General features: G+C 65.0%; 1 protein-coding gene across 1 annotated transcript in view; it reads left to right on the top strand.

Moving 5' to 3' along the window:
- The window catches only part of CASZ1 (castor zinc finger 1), a 41,042-nt gene that overhangs the window by 18,043 nt on the left and 1,498 nt on the right, over window positions 1-21,501 (top strand). Inside the window, exons 3-13 of the mRNA XM_037500151.2 lie at window positions 7,671-8,159; window positions 10,999-11,827; window positions 12,714-12,782; window positions 14,145-14,235; window positions 14,881-15,045; window positions 16,001-16,173; window positions 16,328-17,154; window positions 19,145-19,280; window positions 19,487-19,550; window positions 20,809-20,963; window positions 21,068-21,190. Of these exons, the coding sequence (XP_037356048.1) occupies window positions 7,671-8,159; window positions 10,999-11,827; window positions 12,714-12,782; window positions 14,145-14,235; window positions 14,881-15,045; window positions 16,001-16,173; window positions 16,328-17,154; window positions 19,145-19,280; window positions 19,487-19,550; window positions 20,809-20,963; window positions 21,068-21,190 (3,121 nt within the window). The remainder of the gene's footprint in view (window positions 1-7,670; window positions 8,160-10,998; window positions 11,828-12,713; window positions 12,783-14,144; window positions 14,236-14,880; window positions 15,046-16,000; window positions 16,174-16,327; window positions 17,155-19,144; window positions 19,281-19,486; window positions 19,551-20,808; window positions 20,964-21,067; window positions 21,191-21,501) is intronic.

Raw genomic sequence — 21,501 nt, 5'->3', positions numbered from 1 at the left:
TCTGTGTCCCGGACGCTCTACCCCCAGTAGCTCTTCTGCCCCAGATGCGCTTCCAGACCAGGTGACACCTTCAAGAGGGGCCTCACCCAGGAGGTCTCCTGCAGGGACCCCAGGACCTCTGGGCCCACTTCCCCGCATGTTCTTCACTCAGTTCCTCTGTCCACCCACCCACCACCCACATAACCCAGCGTCTGCTCCACGCCGGCACCAGGCTGGCAGGCGGGAGCCAGGGAACCTCTGCTGGCTCTAACCCCACACTGGGGCTGGTGCAGGGGAGTAGGGGGGAGAGCACCGTCCCCCACCCAAGACGGGGCTCTGGTCTAAGCAAGGCCGGCCCTCCCTCCGGCTCACCTCTCCCTCGAGGGCGGCCTCCCAGGGGCATCTCCTCCCACCCCCCGCCCTGCAGGGCCAGAGGTCCAGGCCCGGCCTCCCTCGGTCTAGAAGCGAGAGCCCCCCAGATGGCAGCGGCGTGGGCCACGAATCGCTGAGGTTTTCCTTTTCCGAGCAGCGCGTTTCCCTAAATTGCCTTTGACTGCGTGCATGGGTAATGAAAGTTTATGCCCTTGTTAGAAGGACAGGCGGCCAGTTCCAGTTAGAACTGGGGCTGTCTCCCTGCCAGCCCCCCGCGCCCCCCGCCCACAGGGGAGGGCGTGAGCACAGCGGCTGTGTGCGCGCACACGCACCCTCCCTGGCGGGCGAGGAGGCTGTTAGGGGAAGGCAGAGGGGCCGGGAGAAAAAAGAAAAAAAATTTCCATATTTGTGTAAGTTGCTTTAAAAGCATTTTATCATGTCATAAAAAAGGGAGAGTACTCTCAGAAATTGATCCTCGCCGCCAGCCCATTGGACAGAAGGACGTTGGGATGTTAATGGCCATTCTGCTCCAGGGTGGCTTATTAAAAAATTTATACATAAATGCTTAAAATTGCATAAATTATTTAAAAAAAACCAACAAAGTAAGCAATTTGAATTCCCTCTTTTCCTCCCCTTCGCTCATCCCCCTTCTGCGTCCCCCCTTCGCCAGCCCCTCGTGGGGGTCCTCCAGCCCCCCACCCCGGCCGGCCCCTCCTCGGGGCGCCCCCGGCCCCACTTGCCACCGCACCCCGGCCCCGTCCGCCCTGCCCTCCTCCAGGGCTTCCCTGCTCACCCACAAATTAACGCCACGGCCAGCCCACCACCGAACGCTCCCATGCACACGCGCTAATAAAAACACCACTAATAATGCTCCAAATCGCGAAATTAAATATTAAGGCCAAAGGAGGCGGACGTGGCGCGCAGCCGCCGCCACTGTCCCCAAACTTGGAGCTGATGAGTGTGTGTCTCGCAGGCGTGGAATGTCACCCACACATCCTGGAGACCGGAGTGGGGAGTTTTATGATGGTTTTTCATTGATTTGTTTCCCCAGCGCAGCTGCCGACCTCTATTGAGGGACAAACATAATCAGCACTGACGCAAATTAGATGGTTATTCGTTTTGAAAATTGACAGAAAAACAATAAAAAAGATGAAATGCTCCCAAATCAATAGATATAATGAAATTCAAATAATCCGAGAGATGAGGTCTCCATGGCAACTGATAATGTGGAAAAGAAAACAATTTAATAAAGGACAGACACACTTTGAAAACAGATTGGGCCCGGGGAGGGGGGCGGCGGGCGGGCGGAGGGCTGGAGCGCGGCTGGCGAGTGAAGGATCACTGTCCGTCCCAAGGACACCCGCCATAATTAAGCGAGGCTTTCGGCCCCAGAAAGTGCAGATTCAGGTTTTAATACACAAAATTATTTCAGGAGCAGTGAATCGGAAAGTCGTTTGTAATGACCTTCCTGAGAGGCCCGGGCGCGGGGCATGTTGGAGGCTGGGCGGCCGGCCGGCTGAGTTATGGCATATTTGTGTTTTTATAGTGCGGCGGGGCGGGGGCGGGGGGAGGGGGGAGAAGGTTAAACAGTATTTACAGCTCAGTTGTTTTCAGAGAGGAAAGAGAAATAGAGTTCACGGGAGATGCGGCGGGCGGCGGGCGGGCGAGCCGGGAGGCCGTGGGGTGAGGTGGGCGAGGAGGTGGGCCTGGGTGGGTCTTCCTCCCTCGGGCTCACTTGCCCGCCTCCGCCTCGGCGCCCACGGGGGATGCCCAGAGAGCCGAGGGCTGCCCAGCCGAGGCCCCCCACCCCACGGCCGCCCCTGGAGCGGCTCGGCTCGTGGGGCCTTCCGGGTCGGGGCCGGCCGGGGCCGGGGCGCCCGAGCTCCGTGCGCCTCTGGCCACCCCTGGTCTGAGGAGGAGATGGGCGTTCCCGAGCCACGGTGGACAGTCTGTCCCGGTGCCCACTGGGCACTCTCGGGCCCTCTGCCTGCCCGCTGCTCGCTGCCCTTTCGGGGCCCTGCGCCGGGGCTGGGGTGCACGGGGCTGGGGTACTCCCGGACTCGGGCACAGCAGGCCAGGACCTGGGACTGCAGTGTCCCCTGCCCGGTCTGTGCGCTCCGCCTTCCTGCCCTGCTTACCTGCGCACACAGCAGGAGGAAGCTGGGTTTCTGTGGGTCTGGGGGCGCAGCACAGAGCGGGAGGGGCCCAGCAGAGGCTCTCCAGACCCGCTCGCCAAGAGCCAGGCACCCACAGCCAAGCCCTGGGGTCCCTGGAAGCACCCCTCCTCAGCTGTCTCCCCTCAGGGCAAGGCTGTGCTGCCAGGCCCAGGGTGGACATACCCTGGGGTACCGGCGCGGAGATGCCAGGTGTGTGCGTGTGCGCGCCCTGTGTGCGCGAATGTGTCAGATCTCCCCTGGGTGGTAACTCTTTTTTCTCCCCTTCCTGTTGGGCTGTGACCTGGGGGAGATTGATAGCCAGCCTGCGCGCTGGATGCTAACAGTTCCCCTGATTTATAGAGTTACTTACGCTAAGTGAGGCCACTTAGACGCGTCTGGATAGTAAACCTTTTAACTGGACTAAAAAATCATAATAAATAAATAAACAAAGGGGAGCAAGGAGGGCCTGGCGACCAGGTCCCCCGATTTCCCGGCCGGGGGCTGTTAGGGTCCAAGGGCCCGGCTGAGAACCGAGGGGAGCAGTGGCCACTGCCGCCCACAGAGCCCCGGCAACCCTTCTGTTCCGAACCGAGAGGAAAGGACACCCCTCTCTTGGAGCTGGGGGGGGAGCCGTGGAGTTAGAGGTGAGCTGTGCCACCAGGAGGAGAGGCTGCTGGTGTGGGGGAGCCAGCGAGGGAGCTCCTGGGGGAGCAGGGCCCCCCTGCTTCCAGACTCACCCTCCTGGCACCTGTACTGTTTGCACGGTGATGGCCCCCCGGCTGCCCCTGGAAAGGACAGCGGGCGATGGCAGGACCAGGGCTGCGTGTCTTGCTCAGGTGTTTCTCCAGGACTCAGCTGGGGCTGCCTGTGGAAGGTGCTTGAGGGAGTTGAGCACCCTTGGCCCTGTCAGGTTCAAGTTCTCCGGGCTGGCAGGGTGGAGGCTGGCACTCTCGCCATCCTGGTGGGGAGGCGGTGGGAGAGGTGTGTGGGATTCAGACGTGACCTTGGACGTCAAAGCCCGGTGGGAATCCAGTTCCAGTTCTGACACTGGGTGGGTGACTGTGGGCAGTTACCGCCTGTGCTAGGCTCTGCGTCCACATCTGGACATGGGGACAGGACATGGCTGTGCTGGGGGGTCTGGGGACCATGCTGGTTCACGCTGGCACGGCTGGGACACAGGAGGCGCTCAGGGGTGCCAGCCACCGGGTCCCACTCCAGGTGCCACGGGCCAGGGCAGCCGCCACCGTGGCCCGGCAGTGGTCCCTGAGTGTCCAGCCACAGGCCAGTGGGCCCCAGACCCCCGCTCCCCAGGGGACCGGGGCTGGCCCCTGCCTCACCGCCGGCTGATATACCGCGGGCATTAGGCCGCCCAAAGGGGACACTGCATCCTTAGGAAGAAATATGTCCTCATTTTTCTTAAACACCGTTTCCACTGAGTGAAATGTTTAGAAGGGACGCGCAGGGAGAACTTTATTTCCTACCAGGGACTTCAGAGCCACCAGGCAGAGCCCATAAAGCACCCGGATCCTGGTAGCTGACAGGCCGCCCGGCCCCGAAACACATTACTCACGGCTGGGGAGGGGCTGCCAGGCATGCCCAGCCCTGGGGGACCAGCTCCCCCACCCCACTGCCCCAGGCCAGACAAACACTGCCAGACCCAGGCCCTGGGTGGCGGGTGCCCGGGCCTCAGGCCCCCAGGGCAGGGAGCGCTGGCCAGGCAGGGAGGCGCTGCCTTTGCTCCAGGACCCCAGCCCTTGTCCCAGGGGCCCAGGTGCAGCTGCAGAGCTCCCCCTCTCCCCCAGATCTGGCAGGAGCCCTGGCCTTCCCAGCCTCTGGTGGGGTGATGAGCTCCCTGCCGTACCGGGGCCCTTCTCCCGAGGCCCTCCCTTCATTCGATTTCTGAAGCTGGCTGATTTGAATATTTATAAATATCAGTAAATTATTTATTGTAGCAATCTGCTGCACCATTTTACCCATCGCAGTTAACACTTTAGGGGGCTCTGTGTTATGGGAACCGCGGGGGAGGGGAGGGGGGGCAGGGGTGGAAAGGGGCCCTCCACACGCCCGGCTGGGCCGCTTAGGGAGCTGGGCCCCGGCTGTCCTCGCGCTCCAAGACCAGTGTCCTCGCCAGGCGGGGCAGGGACGGCACCTGCTTCTCTGGGCCGCGGCAGAATGGCCTGAGTGCCGGGAAGGTGTGTGGACAGGCGGGTTCTGCCCTCCTGTCTCCACCCCAAGCTCTGGGACCAGCCGCCAGCTGAGGGCTTGATGCAGAGGCCCTGAGAGAGCAGGTTCCGACCCTGGACGGGGACCGCTGAGTGGGCACCATCTCCTAGCCCAGCCTCCCGCTGCCCCTCCGATCCTGCTCCTCTCTGCCTCAGCAAGTCTTCCTAGCCTTGGCAGCTTGTGCCCACGTGTGTGCCATGCTGTCCGTACCCTCCCAGGCCCTGCATGTCGGGCCCTGCGCCGGGCACACAGATGCCCTCTCCCCTGCAGTCCTGCAGGAGAGAGCTGGCGAGGGAAGGGCAGGTCATGAGCTCACAGGCCCTGACCCCAGGGCCCAGGCCATTGCACCGGGGCTCTCCCCCTGCCCGGAGCTCCCCAGCCTGGCGTGCTGGGCCGGAGGCTGGAGCCTGGGAGGGCTGTCCCTGGGCGAGCGCACAGGACTCCCCTCGCCTTCCCACCCTCCGGCTCAGCCTGCCTCCTGGGCAGTATTGTTCCCAGAGGAAGTGTCCAGTGTAAATAGAGCAGCGGGCAGGCTGGTGGCGGGAAGGAGATGAAAGGGGCAGTGACAGGGCCGGGGACGGATGGCTTCCTGCCATTGAGGCCTGGCCACGGCGTTTATGTTTTAGGGAAGAAAGTCAGGGGAATGTTTACATGGACGGGAGCCTGGGGTCAGACTACGAGGGGGGTAGTCTGAGGGTCCCAGGGCCTTGGGGGGCTGGAGAGAAAGGCCCACAGGGCGGGCCGGAAGGGGGTGGGCAGGCAACTGGGACCTCAGCTGGCCCACCGCCCACCTCGCACGCATTCCCGTTCCTGCTCCCCGGGTCCCGCCGCCTTCTCCCCTCCACCCCAGGGAGCAGGAGTAGAGTCAGAGGGAGGGCAACATCTGGAAGGCAGGTGGGCGGGGGCGAGCAGCAGCTGGAGGGCAGGTGTAGGGGGCGTGGGCGGAGCACAGGGGCCGTGGGCTGGGGGTGGGCCCTGGGTGCACAGCTGCATCACAGCTGTCGGGGGCCCAGGAGGAACTGAGCCAGGCACACGGCCGTGAGCGGGAGAGGGTAGGCTGGGCTGGGTGGGCCCGAGCGGCAGGAGGCTCCAGGATGGGTGGGGGCCCAGCAAGGGGGTGCCACCAGCAGCAAGTGCAGCCCGGGGAGCTCTGCCTCCCCCTTCCTTGGGATAAATATTTATAGATTCATTTGCCGTCTGCCATACACACTTGGCTGCTTACCTCCTGGTAAAAATAGATCAGGCTGCCCCCACGCCCACCCTCCCCTCCCCCACCGTGGCAGGGACAAAGGGGACCGCAGGTGAGGCCTGCTCCCCACAGACCTGCGGGGGACCCTGGAGTTGGGCAGCTGGCCATGAGGCTGGTTGGGGTGGTGTGATGAGAGAGCCCCACTGAGCTTGGAGCTAGAACCCCATGGCAGTCCCTGGAGACTTGGGTGTGGGCAGCACAGACTTGGAGACACGGACAGACGTGGGTCCATGGGCTTCCGGCTGGGGCAGGGTAGGTCCGGCAGAGCCAGGGCCGCAGGCCTGGGAGCGAGCTGGGCAGGCCTTCCCCTGGTGCAGGGCTGGAGGCCCTTCTCCAGCGGCCCCTTTGGGGCAAGAGTCTGGGCCTCACCGGCACCCAGGAGCTTGGTGTACAGCTGAGTCTGCTTGGGGCTGAGCTCACTGGCGGGCACAGGGGCGGCCGTCCTGCCTGCATGCCTCTCGGGGGTCCCTGAGCATGTGGGTTTTAGGGCGTTGATCCCTTCCCGCGAAGCCCCTGACTTTGGACCTGGGAAGACCTGGGTGAGCCCCTGCCCTTGCCTGGCTTCCGATACACAGAGACCCTGCCCACTCGCGAGGGGTGCGTCGGGGAGCCCTGCTTCAGAAGCTCTGAGGGGGGTTCCCACCCCCGAGGGTGCCCTCAGACCACGTCTGCTGTGGCCACTGCCCACGTCGGCTTCCACCGCAGGGTCTGGAGCCTCCTAACTGGATGAGCAGAGGGACAGACAGACAAATGACTGTGTGCACGTGTGTCCACCCCGTTGGCCTTCGTGGCTCCGCAGCCCTCAGGCGTCCTGGAGCTCCCGGCTGTCCGAGTCCTGCTGCCTCATGCAGGGATTAGCCCTGGAGCTTGCCAGGGGAGGCCCGAGGAGGCCCAGCCTGTTTCCACTGCAGCCTTCGGGGACCCCCGGGGCCCCAGGAGCAGCAGGGGCCTGGTGAGGTCCCATCCTCTGACGGGCAGGGGCCCTCAGAGGGGTTGTGGGGCACTGCCCTTGGACAAGGCTTGGGGAATGGGGTGGAGGGGTAGGAAATGGCCAGCGGAGCCTAGAAAGTCTGACGAGGCCCTGGGAGCAGCCTGGCAAGGGAGCTGCAGGGATGCGTGGCCGAGGGGGGGAGGGCATCGGCCGGCATGGTGGGCAGGGAAGTCAAAGTTGTCATGGCCGCTCCTGGCTCTTGCCCGTCCCCCAGGGGCAGGACAGACGCCCACAGGCGAGTCAGGCCACTGTCACTCATGAGCTTTGCCCACAGCCCGCTCCTTCTTAGCTCCTGTGTCCACGTCCTCGCATGTCCGGGGGCGCACAGCCACCCGGGACCGGGGCTTGACCCGCCCCCTCAGCGGAGGTAGCTCGGGTCAAGCAGGTGTGAGACGTTGCCGGGACTGGGGCTGGGCGAGGCTTGGCCTGGTGACTGAGGAGTCACCCGTCCCCGTGTTCACTTCCCAAGCATTTCGTGAGCCGCCTCGTGCGTGGCCGGCTGGGTGCCCGGCTGGGGATGGAGCGGCGGGCAAGCCGGGTCCCCAGAGCTCCCAGTCCAACGAGAGGACAGCCGCGGGCCGGGCAGCGTGATGGCGCCGTGACGGGGAAGACCTGGGGCTCGCGGGGTGCAGGGCGGAGGCTCAGCAGGGGTGAGGTGGGGGACCAGCACACGCCTCTGACCCGTCTCCTCCCCCTGCAGCTGAAGGCACCCGGTGCACCGACCCGCCCGCAGGCAAGCCGGCCATGGCGGCCAAGCGCAAAGGCGGCCTGAAGCTCAACGCCATCTGCGCCAAGCTGAGCCGCCAGGTGGTGGTGGAGAAGGGGGCCGAGGCCGGCGCCCAGGCGGAGGGCAGCCCCCTGCGGCCCCGGGACAAGGAACGCAGTGGCCCCGAGGCGGGGGCGGCCCGGGCACCCCGGAGCGAGGAAGACAAGAGGCGGGCAGTGATCGAGAAGTGGGTGAACGGGGAGTACAGCGAGGAGCCGGCACCCACGCCTGTGTTGGGGCGCCTGGCCCGGGAGGCCCTGGAGCTGCCGCCCGAGGGCGTCTACATGGTGCAACCCCAGGGCTGCAGCGATGAGGAGGACCACGGCCAGGAGCCTGCCAAGGAGGGCAGCGCCGCGGAGGAGAAGGACGCGGACGGGGCCGCCGCCAAGGATGACGGTGCCCCCAGCACCAAGCAGGCTGCAGGTAGGTGCCTGAGCCTGGGACAGGATGCCCCCCGCGGGGGTCCTGTGGGGAGGGCGGATGATCTGCCGGGTCCTCGGGCAGTGCTCACTCTTGCTGCGATCGTTGGCACCTCCCAAGCCCGGGCAGGCAGTGGGCAGGGCCGGGGCTGACCCACATGTGGGTGCTTGGAGCAGCAGGCGGGCAGAGGGCAGAGAGGGCAGAGGGTAGAGGCAGGTCCACACCCGCCTGGGGGTCTCAGTCCTCAGACATGCGTGGTCGGGGCAGTGGCCTCAGGAACCGCAGGCGCTCGTTGCTAAGGATGCTTCTCAGGCTTCTTGGGGTACTTTCTCCGAAACCTCCAGGCTAGGCCAGGCTCCCCCTCGCCTGCCTTCTCCCAGGGACACTGGCTCTCCCGGGCAGGACCTCTCGGGGCCCAGCTGCACGGCCCTGTCACCACCCACTGCCCTGACACGCCCTCTGGCTGACCTCTCCAAGCCATGGCTCAGCCCCAGCTTTCCTGGGGTCTCTGGTCCTGACAACCCAGTCTCTGTCTGCTCCGGGGAGGGAGGGCCCTGGGAGGGAGGGGCTCACCCCAGGACTGGCGCCTCAGGGTCTGGGGTCTTCCCTCAGCTCCCCGCCTGCTTCCCAGACCTGTGCCTGGTGCCCTCCCCTGCCGGCTCCCCTATCCCCTTCCCCCGCAGCGAGGGGCACATCTCCTCCCAGCGCGGGGAGCCCTGCGCAGCCACATAATTATGCATATAAGATATAAACAGAGCTGTTTAATTATCCTTCGCCACATCAGTGACAGAGTAATTAACAAACATTGCAAGATCAATGAGGAAAAGTGTGACCTTCAGTTTCCTCTGATAGGAAAAGCCCTTGCCGGTTCCAGACACAAGGTGATTGTGCTGGGCCCGACGAGAGGGAGGAGCAGGGACCAGGGCCGCTGTCCCTCCAGGCCCCGGCCCTCCCATGCCCAGCTCCGCTCCAAGCTGAGGGCAGTGGAGCAGCTGCCCAGGAGACAGGCCCAGAACTCCCCGGGCCTCGTGCCCCCGGCCACGCCCCTGGTGTGAGGCCCCCTGGGACTGCAGTGGCCACCTGGGAGGGCCTGCCAGGCCCTGGGCGCCGCAGAGAGCCAGCCGGAGCCCCAGCTGGGCCCAGCCACCAGGCCACCTTCTCTGGGCCCAGGGGCTCAGGAATGCAGCCCCTGGGCTGCCCCCAGGACCCCGCCTGGCCCCCTCCCTGCTCTCAGCCGCCTGCCCTTCAAAGCCTTCTGTTTCTCTGCCATATATAGCGAGGGCTCAGCTGCCTCCAGCTATTTTTAGCCCCTTTCCCTGGTCCCTGAGCCACTGCATCTAGCAGCCAGAGCCCACTCCTCCCAGCCAGGCCCCCAACCCTGTGTGGCCTGAGTTCAAGACAGCACCCCGCCCCCACCCCAGGGGAACAGCTGCCCGTGGGCTCCTTGAGCGACTGCCTACCTGGTGCCATGTGTGCCTGTGACTACCCCTCCCCACCTAGTGGGGTCCAGCCCCCCCCAGGAGTGCTGCCCCCCCCCCCAGGAGCTCAGAGCTGCTCCACACCCTGCTGGAGCTTCCTCCCTTGCTCCTCCGGTGCCCAGGCCCAGCCCTGCCCACCCGGGCCACTTCCAGGTGTGGCCTGAGAATCCCAGACCGGGCAGGTTGGGTGGGAGTGGGAAGGAGACCCTCCCCCACCTGCTGCTTCCCCTGGCTGGGCTGTGGGGTGCCCCCTGTCTGGGGCCCTGCGGCGGGGTGTACCTGGGCGCGCTGTTTGGGAAAGGGTCTGTCCCCCCAGTGTGCACCCACCTGACTCAGGACACAGCACACAGTAGGTGTTTAGCCGCGTCCAGAGCAGGAATGAGGTGCTGTGAATGGTGGGGCAGGAGGGGAGGAGACTCTAGAGAAAAGCCAAGCAGAAGGGGCTCATGTTGCCTGTGGTCCAGTCCAGACTCAGCTCCAGGAGTGGGTGGGGCAGCGCACGCGCATGTGCGTGTGTGTGTGTGTGTGTGTGTGTGTATGTGTGTAGGCAGGAAGGCAACTGGGGGATGTGAGCTTCGAAGCTTTGCTTGTGCGTGCACAAGTGTGCACGTGTGGGAATGAGCACAGGTTCTTAGGGTGGACACAGGTGAATCCAGCCTCCCCCGTCCTGACGCTCCTCGGGGCGCCCACCCTGTGCTGAGCGCGAGTGAGCAGAGCGTGACGGGAACGTGGAAGGACTCCCTGTCAGAGGCCTTGTGGGGCAGGGGCCTAGGGAGTTCTGCTGTCTGAGACAGTGGGCCTCCTGGGACCTGGGGAGCCCTGAGGTGAGCCCCCGCCTTCCCAGGATAAGGGGCCTGCGTGTCCATTTGGGGGAGTCAGGGAGGGCCCTCCAGGTAGGTTCTGCCGGCTCCGCCCCTGGCCCCTCCGCCCCGGGTCCCACCCGACACCGCCCAGCCTCTGGCCAGCGCCTCCACCTGTCCCGGCCCCGTCCTCACCCCCGCCCCGGAGGCAGGCCAGGCTGCGTCTCACTTCCAGTAAAATGACTTCTCTTTCATATTAGGCCCAGGCGAGAGCGCGGAGACATTTATGAAACTTTGTTTAATGTACTGAAAAGCCATCGGCCAGAACATTTAGGAAATTGATTTTCCTGGCATTGATGAACTCGTTTTATTTTACCCCAGTATTAATTACTTTTTTTTTAAACAAATTAATTTAAGAGTCGTAAAACCTAACAAGTGAGCCAAATGTCCATAGATCATGTCCTGCTCCGCCCCCTCCCTCTGTGGGGGGCTCGCGGGCGGGGGGCTCCCGTCCCTGGGCTGTCCTGCCCCTCCCAGAGGTGACGCCCCTCCCCTCCCCCGCAGGAGAGGCCTCCTCGCTGCGGGACTACGCGGCCTCCACCATGACCGAGTTCCTCGGCATGTTCGGCTACGACGACCAGAACACGCGGGACGAGCTGGCCCGGAAGATCAGCTTCGAGAAGCTGCACGCGGGCGCCACCCCCGAGGCGGCCGCCGCCTGCGCGCTGCCTGGCTCCGAGGACGCCCTCAGCAAGCGGGCGCGGTTCTCCAAGTACGAGGAGTACATCCGCAAGCTCAAGGCCGGCGAGCAGCTCTCCTGGCCGGCCCACGGCGCCAAGGCCGAGGAGCGGGCCGGCAAGGACGCCCTGGGCCCCCTGCCCGGCCTGCGGCTGCCCAGCAGCACCGCGCACCTGGAGACCAAGGCCACCATCCTGCCCCTGCCCTCGCACAGCTCCGTCCCCATGCAGGGCCTGGTGGCCCGCGCCTCCAAGTACGACTTCTTCATCCAGAAGCTGAAGACCGGCGAGAGCCCGCGGCCCCAGAACGGGAGCACCTACAAGAAGCCGTCCAAGTACGACCTGGAGAACGTCAAGTACCTGCACCTCTTCAAGCCCGGGGAGGGCAGCCCCGACATGGGCGGCGCCATCGCCTTCAAGACCGGCAAGGTGGGGCGCCCCTCCAAGTACGACGTCCGGGCCATCCAGAAGCCGGGCCCCGCCAAGGTCCCGCCCGCCCCCAGCCTGGCCCCCGCACCCCTCGCCAGCGTGCCCAGCGCCCCCAGCGCCCCGGGGCCCGAGCCTCCTGCCTCCCTGCCTTTCAACGCTCCCGAGTATCTCAAGTCCACCTTCTCCAAAACAGACTCTATCACCACGGGGACCGTCTCCACTGTCAAGTAAGCCCCTCCCCAGCCCGCGGCGGCTGCGCCCACCGGAGGAGGCCGGGGGCCGCCCTCCGTGCCTCGGGGGCTCACGCTTGCGGACACGCTCCCGCCGCACACCTCCTGCACGTCCTTCCGCACCAGGCCCTGCGTGCCGGGTCTCCCGTGCATGTGCTTCCACACTTGCACGCGCTCCCGCTGGCACACGCACTCCTGCGGCAGACGGCGCGCCCGCCACGCGTGGCCCAGCTCTGACGTCCTGCCGGGGCACACGCGATGGCCGCCACGCCCTTCCGTGCCGCTCCCCTGACACACACACCACAGGGCCCCGGGGGCCTGTTGGCTGCCCTAGCATTTCTGACCCGACTTTGACCTGGGCCTCTGGCGTCCATGCTGGTGACCGTGGCTCCTGGGTCAGAGCCCGGGCCCTGGGGAAGGCGGGGAGAGAAGGCAGGAGGCCGGGTGGGGTGGGCATGCTCAGAAAGACCCTCCGGGCAGTGGCGAAATGAGGGCTGGGTCCCCACAGCCCTTCCCTGTGGACCTGGAGGCATGGCCAGGAACCTGGGTGCGGGTCTAGGGGGTGGCCTTCGGCGGCCCCTGCTCCCCCTCTCAGCCAGCAGCCTCCTGACTCGTGGGGGGCTGGGAGGGCGGGGCCAGGCCCCCCGTTTCCAAGGCTTCCTGCCCCGTTGGACTGTAGGCCTGTGCCCAAGTGGAGTCCTCCCTGGCTGGAGTTGGGCTAACTCTGCCCACGGGCTTCTTGGTCCCGTCCTGAGCACCTCAGAACACTACAGAGCGAGGGAGAGAAGGGCCAGGCCCCAGGGCGGGGAGCTGCACCCCCGACGCTCCTGGGGCATGAGGCCCTGGTCGGCTAATCGGCTGTGCCCCGTGTGTCTCTCGCCAGGAACGGACTGCCCACAGATAAACCAGCTGTCACCGAAGATGTAAACATTTACCAGAAATATATTGCCAGGTAGGCCCCTGGGGAGGCGGCTGCTGTGGGGAGAAGGTGGGGGGCGCCGGGCGGGCCCGGGGACTGCTAAGACCATGTCCATCTGACTGCGCCCCACCCCCACGCAGTTCTGCCCCCATGTCCCCGAGGGACTGTCCCGTGGCACCCCACACTCCACTCCTGTGATGTGGTCCGGGCACATCACCAGACTATGCCCCAGGCAGGGCCGGGGTGCCAGGGGGTACGCAGTGGCACTTGGGTGCTGGGCCCCCTCCCCAGCTCGCCCGCGTGGAGCCGGGGTGCTGCAGGCCACGGGGAGTATCGGGGACATCAGGGAGGGCGTGGTCCTGTGTGACCCTCGCCGTCTGAGTGCAGGCCCAGCTGCCCCTTTACCGCCGGGGGCAGTGGGACAGGCAGGTCAAGCACCTCCACCGCCACCAGTGCCCCCAAATCCTGCCTGGCCGAGGGGGCAGCCGGGCCCCGGAATCTGTCTTTCTGCTGATGCTCCCGATTCTGCCGTGGCCGCCGTGGCCGCCTCCCCCGTCCCTCTCCGTCTCTCAGCTTTGCTCTGCTCTCTTTATTATTATTATTATCATCATTATTAGTGCCTCAGCAGATGGCCCTTTTGGCAGCTTCAGCTTAAATATTTATTTGCAAGCGGTTCTCCCTCTTGCAAGGGGGTTTCTCCCTCTCTCCCAAGCCCACCCCATCTTTCGCAGGGCAGGCTGGCCACCACCCTCCCTGCCGGGGGGGCCCGGGGCTCCATCCCCCGGCTGTGAGAACCACCTCCCGGCCAGGCCACATCAGGCCGGGGAAGTCGCGGGACACGGCGGGCCGGTGGCACCGGGCCCCTGGCGGAGAGAGCTCCCTGCCGCGGGAGCCAAGCAGGCCGTGCTTTAAAAATTCATGACTCTGGACTGTTTCAAGTGTCAGGAAAGCCCAGGATGGAGCGAGCCCTTTAACACCTCCCAGCAACAGAGTCCAGGGCTGGCAAGGCCAGGGTCCGGCGCTGGGGGGGGGGGGCGGCACCTGCAGAAAGAGGAGCAGGGCCACCTGGGGAGGTGGAGGCCCTCACCAGCCTGCCCGACCCCCCCACCCCCCGCCTCTTCCCTGCCTCTGCTCTGAGCTGTGGCTGGCCCCGCTTACCCTGCTCCCCGGGGCCGGCCCCCAGGCTGGCGCTGCCTCCCAAGGCAGGAAGGACGGGTCTGCGGCTTAGTAGCCTGCGAGCCCCAGTGGGCCCAGGCCCTCCCAGGCCCTCCCAGGGCTGTACGACTTCACCCCTGCAGCTCCCGTGCCCCTCCGCATCCCCACCCAGCACCCCTGCACCCCAGCAGCCTTTCCTGGGCTGTGGCATCGGGGCCTGAGCCACCCTCCTCCGTGCAGGTTCTCGGGCAGCCAGCACTGTGGCCACATCCACTGCGCCTACCAGTACCGCGAGCACTACCACTGCCTGGACCCCGAGTGCAACTACCAGGTACGCCCGCAGCCGGCCGCCAACGGGCGCTCGCTTCTGCTTGGGCCTCCTGAACTTGGGCAGAGTCAGGAGAAACTACCAGCCTGCCCTAGCGCCCAGGTCCCTGCCATGGGACACAGTGGGGCCTGCAGCCACCTTCACCCTGGGGAGCTGATGCATTGGGGCCCAAGGGTGGTGCCAGAAGTGCCGCTGCCGTGTCTGAGTCTGACGGGCTCTTTCCGGGGCTCTACGTATGCGGTTGGTTATGGACGAGAACCTTCAGGCTCTGGTAGATGGTCACTTACATTCCAAGCTGCCTGCTGGTGAGAGCAGGGCTGGTGAATGAGACGGGAGCGTGGGCGGCCTCCAGGGACCCCAGCCTGGCAGAGCTGAGGTGGCACAGGCAGAACGCACCGTCACCCACCAGAGCCCCTGCCTTCATCTTCCATCGTCCTGGACACGACTGTTGGGAGGTCAGGGAAGGGTCTTTGGTTCTGGAACCTTCCCAGCTGTTCCCTCCAAGGCCCACCATGCTGGCCTGGGGGCAGGCCGGGCTGCCTCGACCCCAAACAGGGTTACTTAGGGAGGCCTGGGGGGCTGGCATCTGGCCCCATGCTCTTGGTGCGCGGGCGGTCGGTCTCCTGCCAACCCGGTGCTCTCCCGCAGAGGTTCACCAGCAAGCAGGACGTGATCCGGCACTACAACATGCACAAGAAGCGCGACAACTCCCTGCAGCACGGCTTCATGCGCTTCAGCCCGCTGGACGACTGCAGCGTCTACTACCATGGCTGCCACCTCAACGGGAAGAGCACCCACTACCACTGCATGCAGGTGCCCCAGCCCACCACCCCGGACCCCCCAGGCCTTGGCCTGCCGCCCCAGGCCTCTACCCAAGCCACCACCCAGGCATGGGGGCGGGGAGATAGGACCCTCTGCTCTGGTTCTGGGACCGGGCCAGCGAGGGTGGACCCCGGGCTGGGGGCTCAGCCTGAGCACAGCGGGCCGGTGGGCCAGGGTGGGGCTCTCCCCATGGCCATACTTGGTGTGGGTGAAATTCAGCGAGCTGTTTATACAGACCGACATTTTTCAGGCTTTAACACCAAGAGCAGCATTGCAAGTGGTTCCTGAGGAGGTTTTTGTTTGATTCTTTGTTTTAATGCCACGCAGAGTCTGGGCTTTTTCAAGGTGTCAGGTCCCGGGGGAGCAGCCGCCGTGCCTCCCCCGGTATTTGTAGGGGGTTGTTAGGGCCTCCGTGAAACAACCTGGGCCCGGAGGCGAGGGGGGCTGCTCTGTGGGCTCTGAGATGGTGCAGACACTGGCACAGCGCGGACCTCAGGGGTTTTCAGATTCCACCGGTTTTTACTCAATATGGCAACGTTGCCTGCCCAGGCCCAGCCAGGGTGGGGTGAGGCGGGCCTCATGCCAGGAACTGTCCGCTCACCGAGTCACTGGGCTGAAGATGACCGCCAGGCCCTAGGGCTGGCCCCTGCCCACCCCAGGGGTTCCCAGGTAGCACCACAGGTGTGAGTCCAAACCACCTCCTGCAGGACGGGGCTCCTGCGCCTGAGCGGCAAGGCCAGGGCACCTGAAGACCACCGGCCCTGGAGCACCAGACCACCCTGGTCCTGGGGCCGGGTGGAGGCTTCCTCCTGGGCGCCTGGGTGCACCTTCTCAGCTGCCCCACTTGGGTGGCTGGCAGGTGCCAGGCCCCCGCGGGCCGGCAGCCGTGACCCCGTGCCAGGGGTGCCCACCCCGCATTGCCCTGACCACTGGTCTGGCTCCACAGGTGGGCTGCAACAAGGTGTACACGAGTACGTCGGACGTGATGACCCACGAGAACTTCCACAAGAAGAACACTCAGCTCATCAATGATGGCTTCCAGCGCTTCCGGGCCACCGAGGACTGTGGCACAGCCGACTGCCAGTTCTACGGGCAGAAGACCACGCACTTCCACTGCAGGTGAGCGGGGCGGCAGGCAGCTCTTCCGGGGCGGGGGTCCCTGGTGTCCAGCCTGGTCTCCTCTCTGGGGGCCCTTCCCTCCCGGGGTCCCCTGGGAGCGGGGCAGGGCCTCCTCCCCCAGGGGCCCCGTGACAGCCTCCCCCATCCCATCCAGGCGCCCCGGCTGCACCTTCACCTTCAAGAACAAGTGTGACATCGAGAAGCACAAGAGCTACCACATCAAGGACGACGCCTATGCCAAGGACGGCTTCAAGAAGTTCTACAAGTACGAAGAATGCAAGTACGAGGGCTGCGTGTACAGCAAGGCCACCAACCACTTCCACTGCATCCGCGCCGGCTGCGGCTTCACCTTCACCTCCACCAGCCAGATGACCTCGCACAAGCGCAAGCACGAGCGCAGGCACGTCCGGTCCTCGGGGGTGCTGGGGCTGCCGCCCTCGCTGCTGGGCGCCAAGGACACGGAGCAGGAGGAGTCCAGCAACGACGACCTGGTCGACTTCTCTGCCCTGAGCAGCAAGAACTCCAGCCTGAGCGCCTCCCCCACCAGCCAGCAGTCCTCCGCCTCCCTGGCTGCCACCGAGGCCGTGCCCAGCGCCACCAAGCCCCCCAACAGCAAGCTGCCCGGGCTGCTGCCCCAGGGCCTGCCCAGCTCCATCCCCCTGGCACTGGCCCTCTCCAACTCGGGCCTGCCCCCCGCTTCACCCTACTTCCCCATCCTTCCCGGCCGGGGCAGCGCCTCCCTGCCCGTGGGCGCCCCCAGCCTCATGGGTGCCATGTCATCCGGGCCGGCAGCCTCGGCCAACCCCGACACGCCCGCTCTGGCCGCCTCTGGAGCCGGCGACTCGGCATCTGCCGCCGCCTCCCTCCCGGTGCCCCCTGCCTCCATCATGGAGAGGATGTCTGCCAGCAAGGGCCTCATCTCGCCCATGATGGCCAGGCTGGCCGCAGCCGCCCTCAAGCCCTCTGCCACCTTTGACCCAGGTGAGCAGACTGGGCCCGGCTGGGAGGCCAGCCCCATGCAGACCCCCCGGGCCCTCTGTCCTCAGGTCACAGCCCAGAGCTGGGGGAGGAGGATGTTCGGAAGAGGCACCCCAATCCCCTGCTCCCCATCCTGGGTATTTCCTACTTGGGGCCCCTCGTTCTGGGCTGTGCCCTTCAGGCAGCTCATCCGTCTCCTCTTCTGTGAACTGGGGTGATAGTCTGGTCTATCAGCCTCCTGGAACAGCCACCTGCCCCCCACCTTTTTCACTCAACGGGAGCATCTCTAGAGCCCCCGGCTTCCCTGAGGCCCCCCCTTAGTGACAGGAGGGCCCCCCAGGGGATTCGCGCCTGGTTGGGGCCAGGCTGTCCAGTAGTTTCTGCCGCCCGGGGTGTGCTCGTGCTTCTGTGCGGGGCGGAGGCCGCTGGCCACGTGGTGGAGGGCCGGGTTCTGCTGCAGTGGCCTGAAGGTTAGCTGCCCGGCCTGGCAGAGTGGCCAGCGCCCGGGGCCACATCACCCCACTCTGGCTCACCGTGGGGGACGAGCCTCCTTCCTCACGCTTTCTACCCTTTCTACCTTTTCCTCTGGGTTTTGGCTTTTTCTGGTCGCCTCACTCCTCCCTGTCTCCCCGATGCGGGCCTCGCCAAGTGGAATCTTAGGGAAGGGCTCCACCCTGGGGCTCGGGCTGTTCCAGGCATGGTGCTTGCTGGGGGCTGCGCTTGCAGAGGGCCGGGCTCCGTGCAGGTGCCAGGACCCCGAGCCCCCATGGAGCTGTGGAAGGGGTGGGTGCTCACTGGGCACATGGCGAGGGGCTGCCTGGCTCCTGTGCCCTCGCACCTGCTCCCCAGCGAGACCAGCTGCAGACCAGGCAGGACTGGGGGGTTCAATCACCAGCGCTTGGCAGGGGTGAGGGGTCCTCTCTCCCTGGCGACTTGGCACAAGTGACTTTGGGGAGCCGCTGGAATGTGGGCTCCGAGTTCTGAGCACTGCCCTGTTCACAGGGGGTGGTTCGCATCCGCCGGCAGCTTGGGTGACCCACCTCCCCTCCCATGTGGGGGTTCAGAGGGGCTCTCCCGGGCCTTGCCCCCGGCCGGGCCCCCTTGGGCTGGGTGGCCAGGCTGTCAAAGACGTCTTTTCACGAGAAAAATCTCCTTTCCCCAAAAGAAAGGTCAAGGGAAGGGGAGGGGGCCGTTTTCCTTTATTTTTAATAAAATGCCACTTGCTGTCTGTGCAGCGGGCCTCTGTCAGCGGCAGCGCCTTGGGGCAGATTAATATTTCAGTCACTTGGGGATTGCGGAGAGGCGCGGTGGACACGTTCCTGTCAGCAACTTCTCTGGCCCCGCTCGCTGGGCCTCCGAGTCCTCTGGCCGCCGGGCTCCAGGCCGCCCCCCACGCGCCCACACCCCACGGGCTCGGCCGCCCTCCCGCGCCCGGGCCAGGCGGCCTCACATCCCTGCCCCGGCGACTTGCGGGCGGGCGAGGTCACAGAGTTTGAGCCGCTCTGATTGGCCGCCGGCGCCCTGGCACGGCAGCTGCCCCTCCCAGGCGTGCTCAGAGGAAGGCCGGGCCGTCGCCCCGGCAACAGTGGGCCGGGACCGAGGAGGGGGCGCAGCTCCCAGTCTGGATCTGCCACTTTCCCTCAGCATTAACAGAGTCTTTAATAAAAGCCTAAGCGGCAGCCCCACAAATTGACTGTGACAGTCGGTGGAGAAAATGAAGGGCCCCCCACCCGGCCCCAGGCCCCCTCCCCAGCCTCCCGCCCTGCTCCTCCAGGAGGCCCCGAGCCAGGACAACTTTGACATAATTTTGCAATAATTATCACTTGAAGAATTGCCACCGAGGGACGAGCGTCACAAGCGATCATGTCAGTGGGGGGACGTGCTGACCAGCAGCCGGGGCTCCGGGGCCCTGCCCGCCCTCCAGGGGCTTCCGGCCGGTGCCCGTAGGAAGCCCTCAGCCCCTCTAACCCCGTCTTCTCTCCCTCCCCTACAGGCAGTGGGCAACAGGCCGCCGCTGCCAGGTACGCCCCGGCCCCGGTGAAGCAGGAGCCCAGCGAGAACTCTGGCGCCCCAGGCCCCCACGAGGCCTCCCAGGACCGGAGTTTAGACCTGACGGTGAAGGAGGCCAGGTGAGTCGAGGCCGGGCCCCGCAGGAGCTGTGGGTACAGCACCCCCAGCCCAGCCCCCGCCCATGCCGCTGACCCCCGACCCCTCCTGCCAGGGGTCGCGCCCACGGGCAGGGAGAGTGGGTGGGCCGCCCCCCGGGGGGGGCGTCTGTGGGCTCAGACCCACGTCCCCACATCCGAGCTGGAGCCCCGTGGTTTGTGTGTTCCAGCAATGAATCAAATGGCCACGCAGTCCCGGCAAATTCATCTCTTTTATCCTCGCTTATGAATAAGGTAAGAACCATCCATCACACGCCTCGCATTCCCCCACCCAGAGAAATTAAAGCTGCGCTGGGGGGTGGGGGGATGTGTTTGTTTTTTAATGTTTTGCCTCTAATAAGATGAGTTTGTACCATTTAAATTTTGAGGCCATTTTTCATCGGATATAATTTCAGAGCCACTGCTTACAAATTAATTTAATGAACTGGCTGAAGAAATATATTCCAGCCTCTGACACCCTTTCTTCCCCTCAGATGGAGGGCTCCGGAAGCTTTCGCGGAGCCCTCCAACTTCTCTCACTCTTCGTTATTAATTTTATTTATTTATTTTGTATATATATTTTTTGTTTGCTTAAGGAGGGCCGGGGAGGGCCACCGTGGGGGCCCAGCATCCATTTCCACTTTCCGGCTTGAGTAATGGTCTCGGACGCCTGCGCAGAGGTCGCTCTGGAATATTTATTTTAAATAATGCAGGGTCTTTGTAAATTATACATCATCTCAAATATATTTCCCCCCTTCACATGATAAATTTGACTACGGCAAGATTAATTTGGTTCCTGTACACAAGTGACTGGAGGGAGCAGGCCTGGTCCGGACCCCGTGGGGTGGGCACCCCAAAGGGCCCCGGGTGGGGAGGGGGCCTCCCGCTGCCCTCTTGCCCGTGTCCTCACCTTCTGCCTCTGCGGGCCTGCTCTTCTGTTCCCGTCTAGGCCCCTGCCCCCTGCACCCCTCACTGCTTGCACCCCGTGTGGGCCCAGCCAGCCTTTCCCCGGCTCCCTCCCGTCTGCCCCCCTCGCCTGCCCCAGACCTGTCTCGATCTCACCCCTCGAGCTTCCCTGCCTCCCTTTCTCTCCTCCTTTGTGCGCCTTCTCTTGTTCTCAAGGAGTTCGTAGGGGTTCCCCCCATCCCTCCTCCTCCTGCACTTCTTTTGAAAACCTTCTGGCAGGAAAATAACGGGGGAGCCGAGAAGTCTGGGGAAAGATGGGCTGGAGCGTGTGCCCCAGCCTCAGCCTCTGCGAGTGACGGGTCCCAGCAGTGAGGGGTTGGTGTGGAGCAGCCTGGAAGCGCTGGGGCTTGGGGCGGCGCCCCCTCAGAGAGGACTCTTTAGTGCTAAAGCCGGGCAGGGTCAGGCCTCCCTCCCTCGTCTGTTGCCAGCACACAGTGGTCGGGGTGCTTCGACGGCCTGGGCAGCCGAGCTGCTGCTGCTGCCCCCAGGCAGCCCATCTGTGTCCTGAGAGCCCCCAGCCCCAAGCAAGTCTTTGTCCCCCTTGCAGATGTCTCAGGGCAACCCCAACCTCGGCAACCTGTTGAATATCAAGACAGAAGTAGAGGGGAGCCCCGCGGTGGAGTCCTCGCCCTTCCTTGGCAAGGCCGTGAATGCGCTGGTGCAGGAGAAGCTGTCGGAGCCCTGGAAGGTGTACCTTCGGAGGTGAGGGGCTCACGGGGACAGCGGGGGTCGGGGGGTGCCCACTCAACCCACCCTGCCACACCGGAGCCTCAGGGACCCTCTGACCAGCCCGTCCCTCTGGCCAGGTTCAGCACCAAGGACTTCTGCGACGCCCAGTGCGACTTCCTTCACAAGGCCCACTTCCACTGCGTGGTGGAGGAGTGCGGCGCCCTTTTCAGCACCTTGGACGGGGCCATCAAGCATGCCAAGTGAGTGGGGGCTGGGTGGGGGTGCTGTCGTCCCAGCCCCGCTGTGGGCTGGGTGGGGCTGAGGGCTGCACAGGCTCTAGCTGCCCTCCAGGGTGGACCCGCCTGCTGTTCCCACCAGGCCACAGCAGCTAAACTGCTTCTTCTCAGAGGGTGCTGCTCTCCCAAAAGGCGAAATCCTGTTCTCCACCAGCTCAGCCCCTAGCCGGGTTGTCTGGACCCCACCTTGACCTGGAAAACCTGAGCCACAGCTGCTCTGGCACCAAGGCCGCTGCAGCCACCTGCCCAACCGCCGGTGCTTCCCGCTGGAGGGA

The sequence above is a fragment of the Talpa occidentalis genome, unplaced genomic scaffold (assembly GCF_014898055.3).
Source record: "Talpa occidentalis isolate TD23 unplaced genomic scaffold, MPIMG_talOcc4v2.1 talOcc4.9, whole genome shotgun sequence".
Lineage (NCBI taxonomy): Eukaryota > Metazoa > Chordata > Mammalia > Eulipotyphla > Talpidae > Talpa > Talpa occidentalis.
The sequence above is the reverse complement of the archived record's forward strand: the minus strand, read 5'-3'. Positions and strand labels throughout refer to the sequence as shown.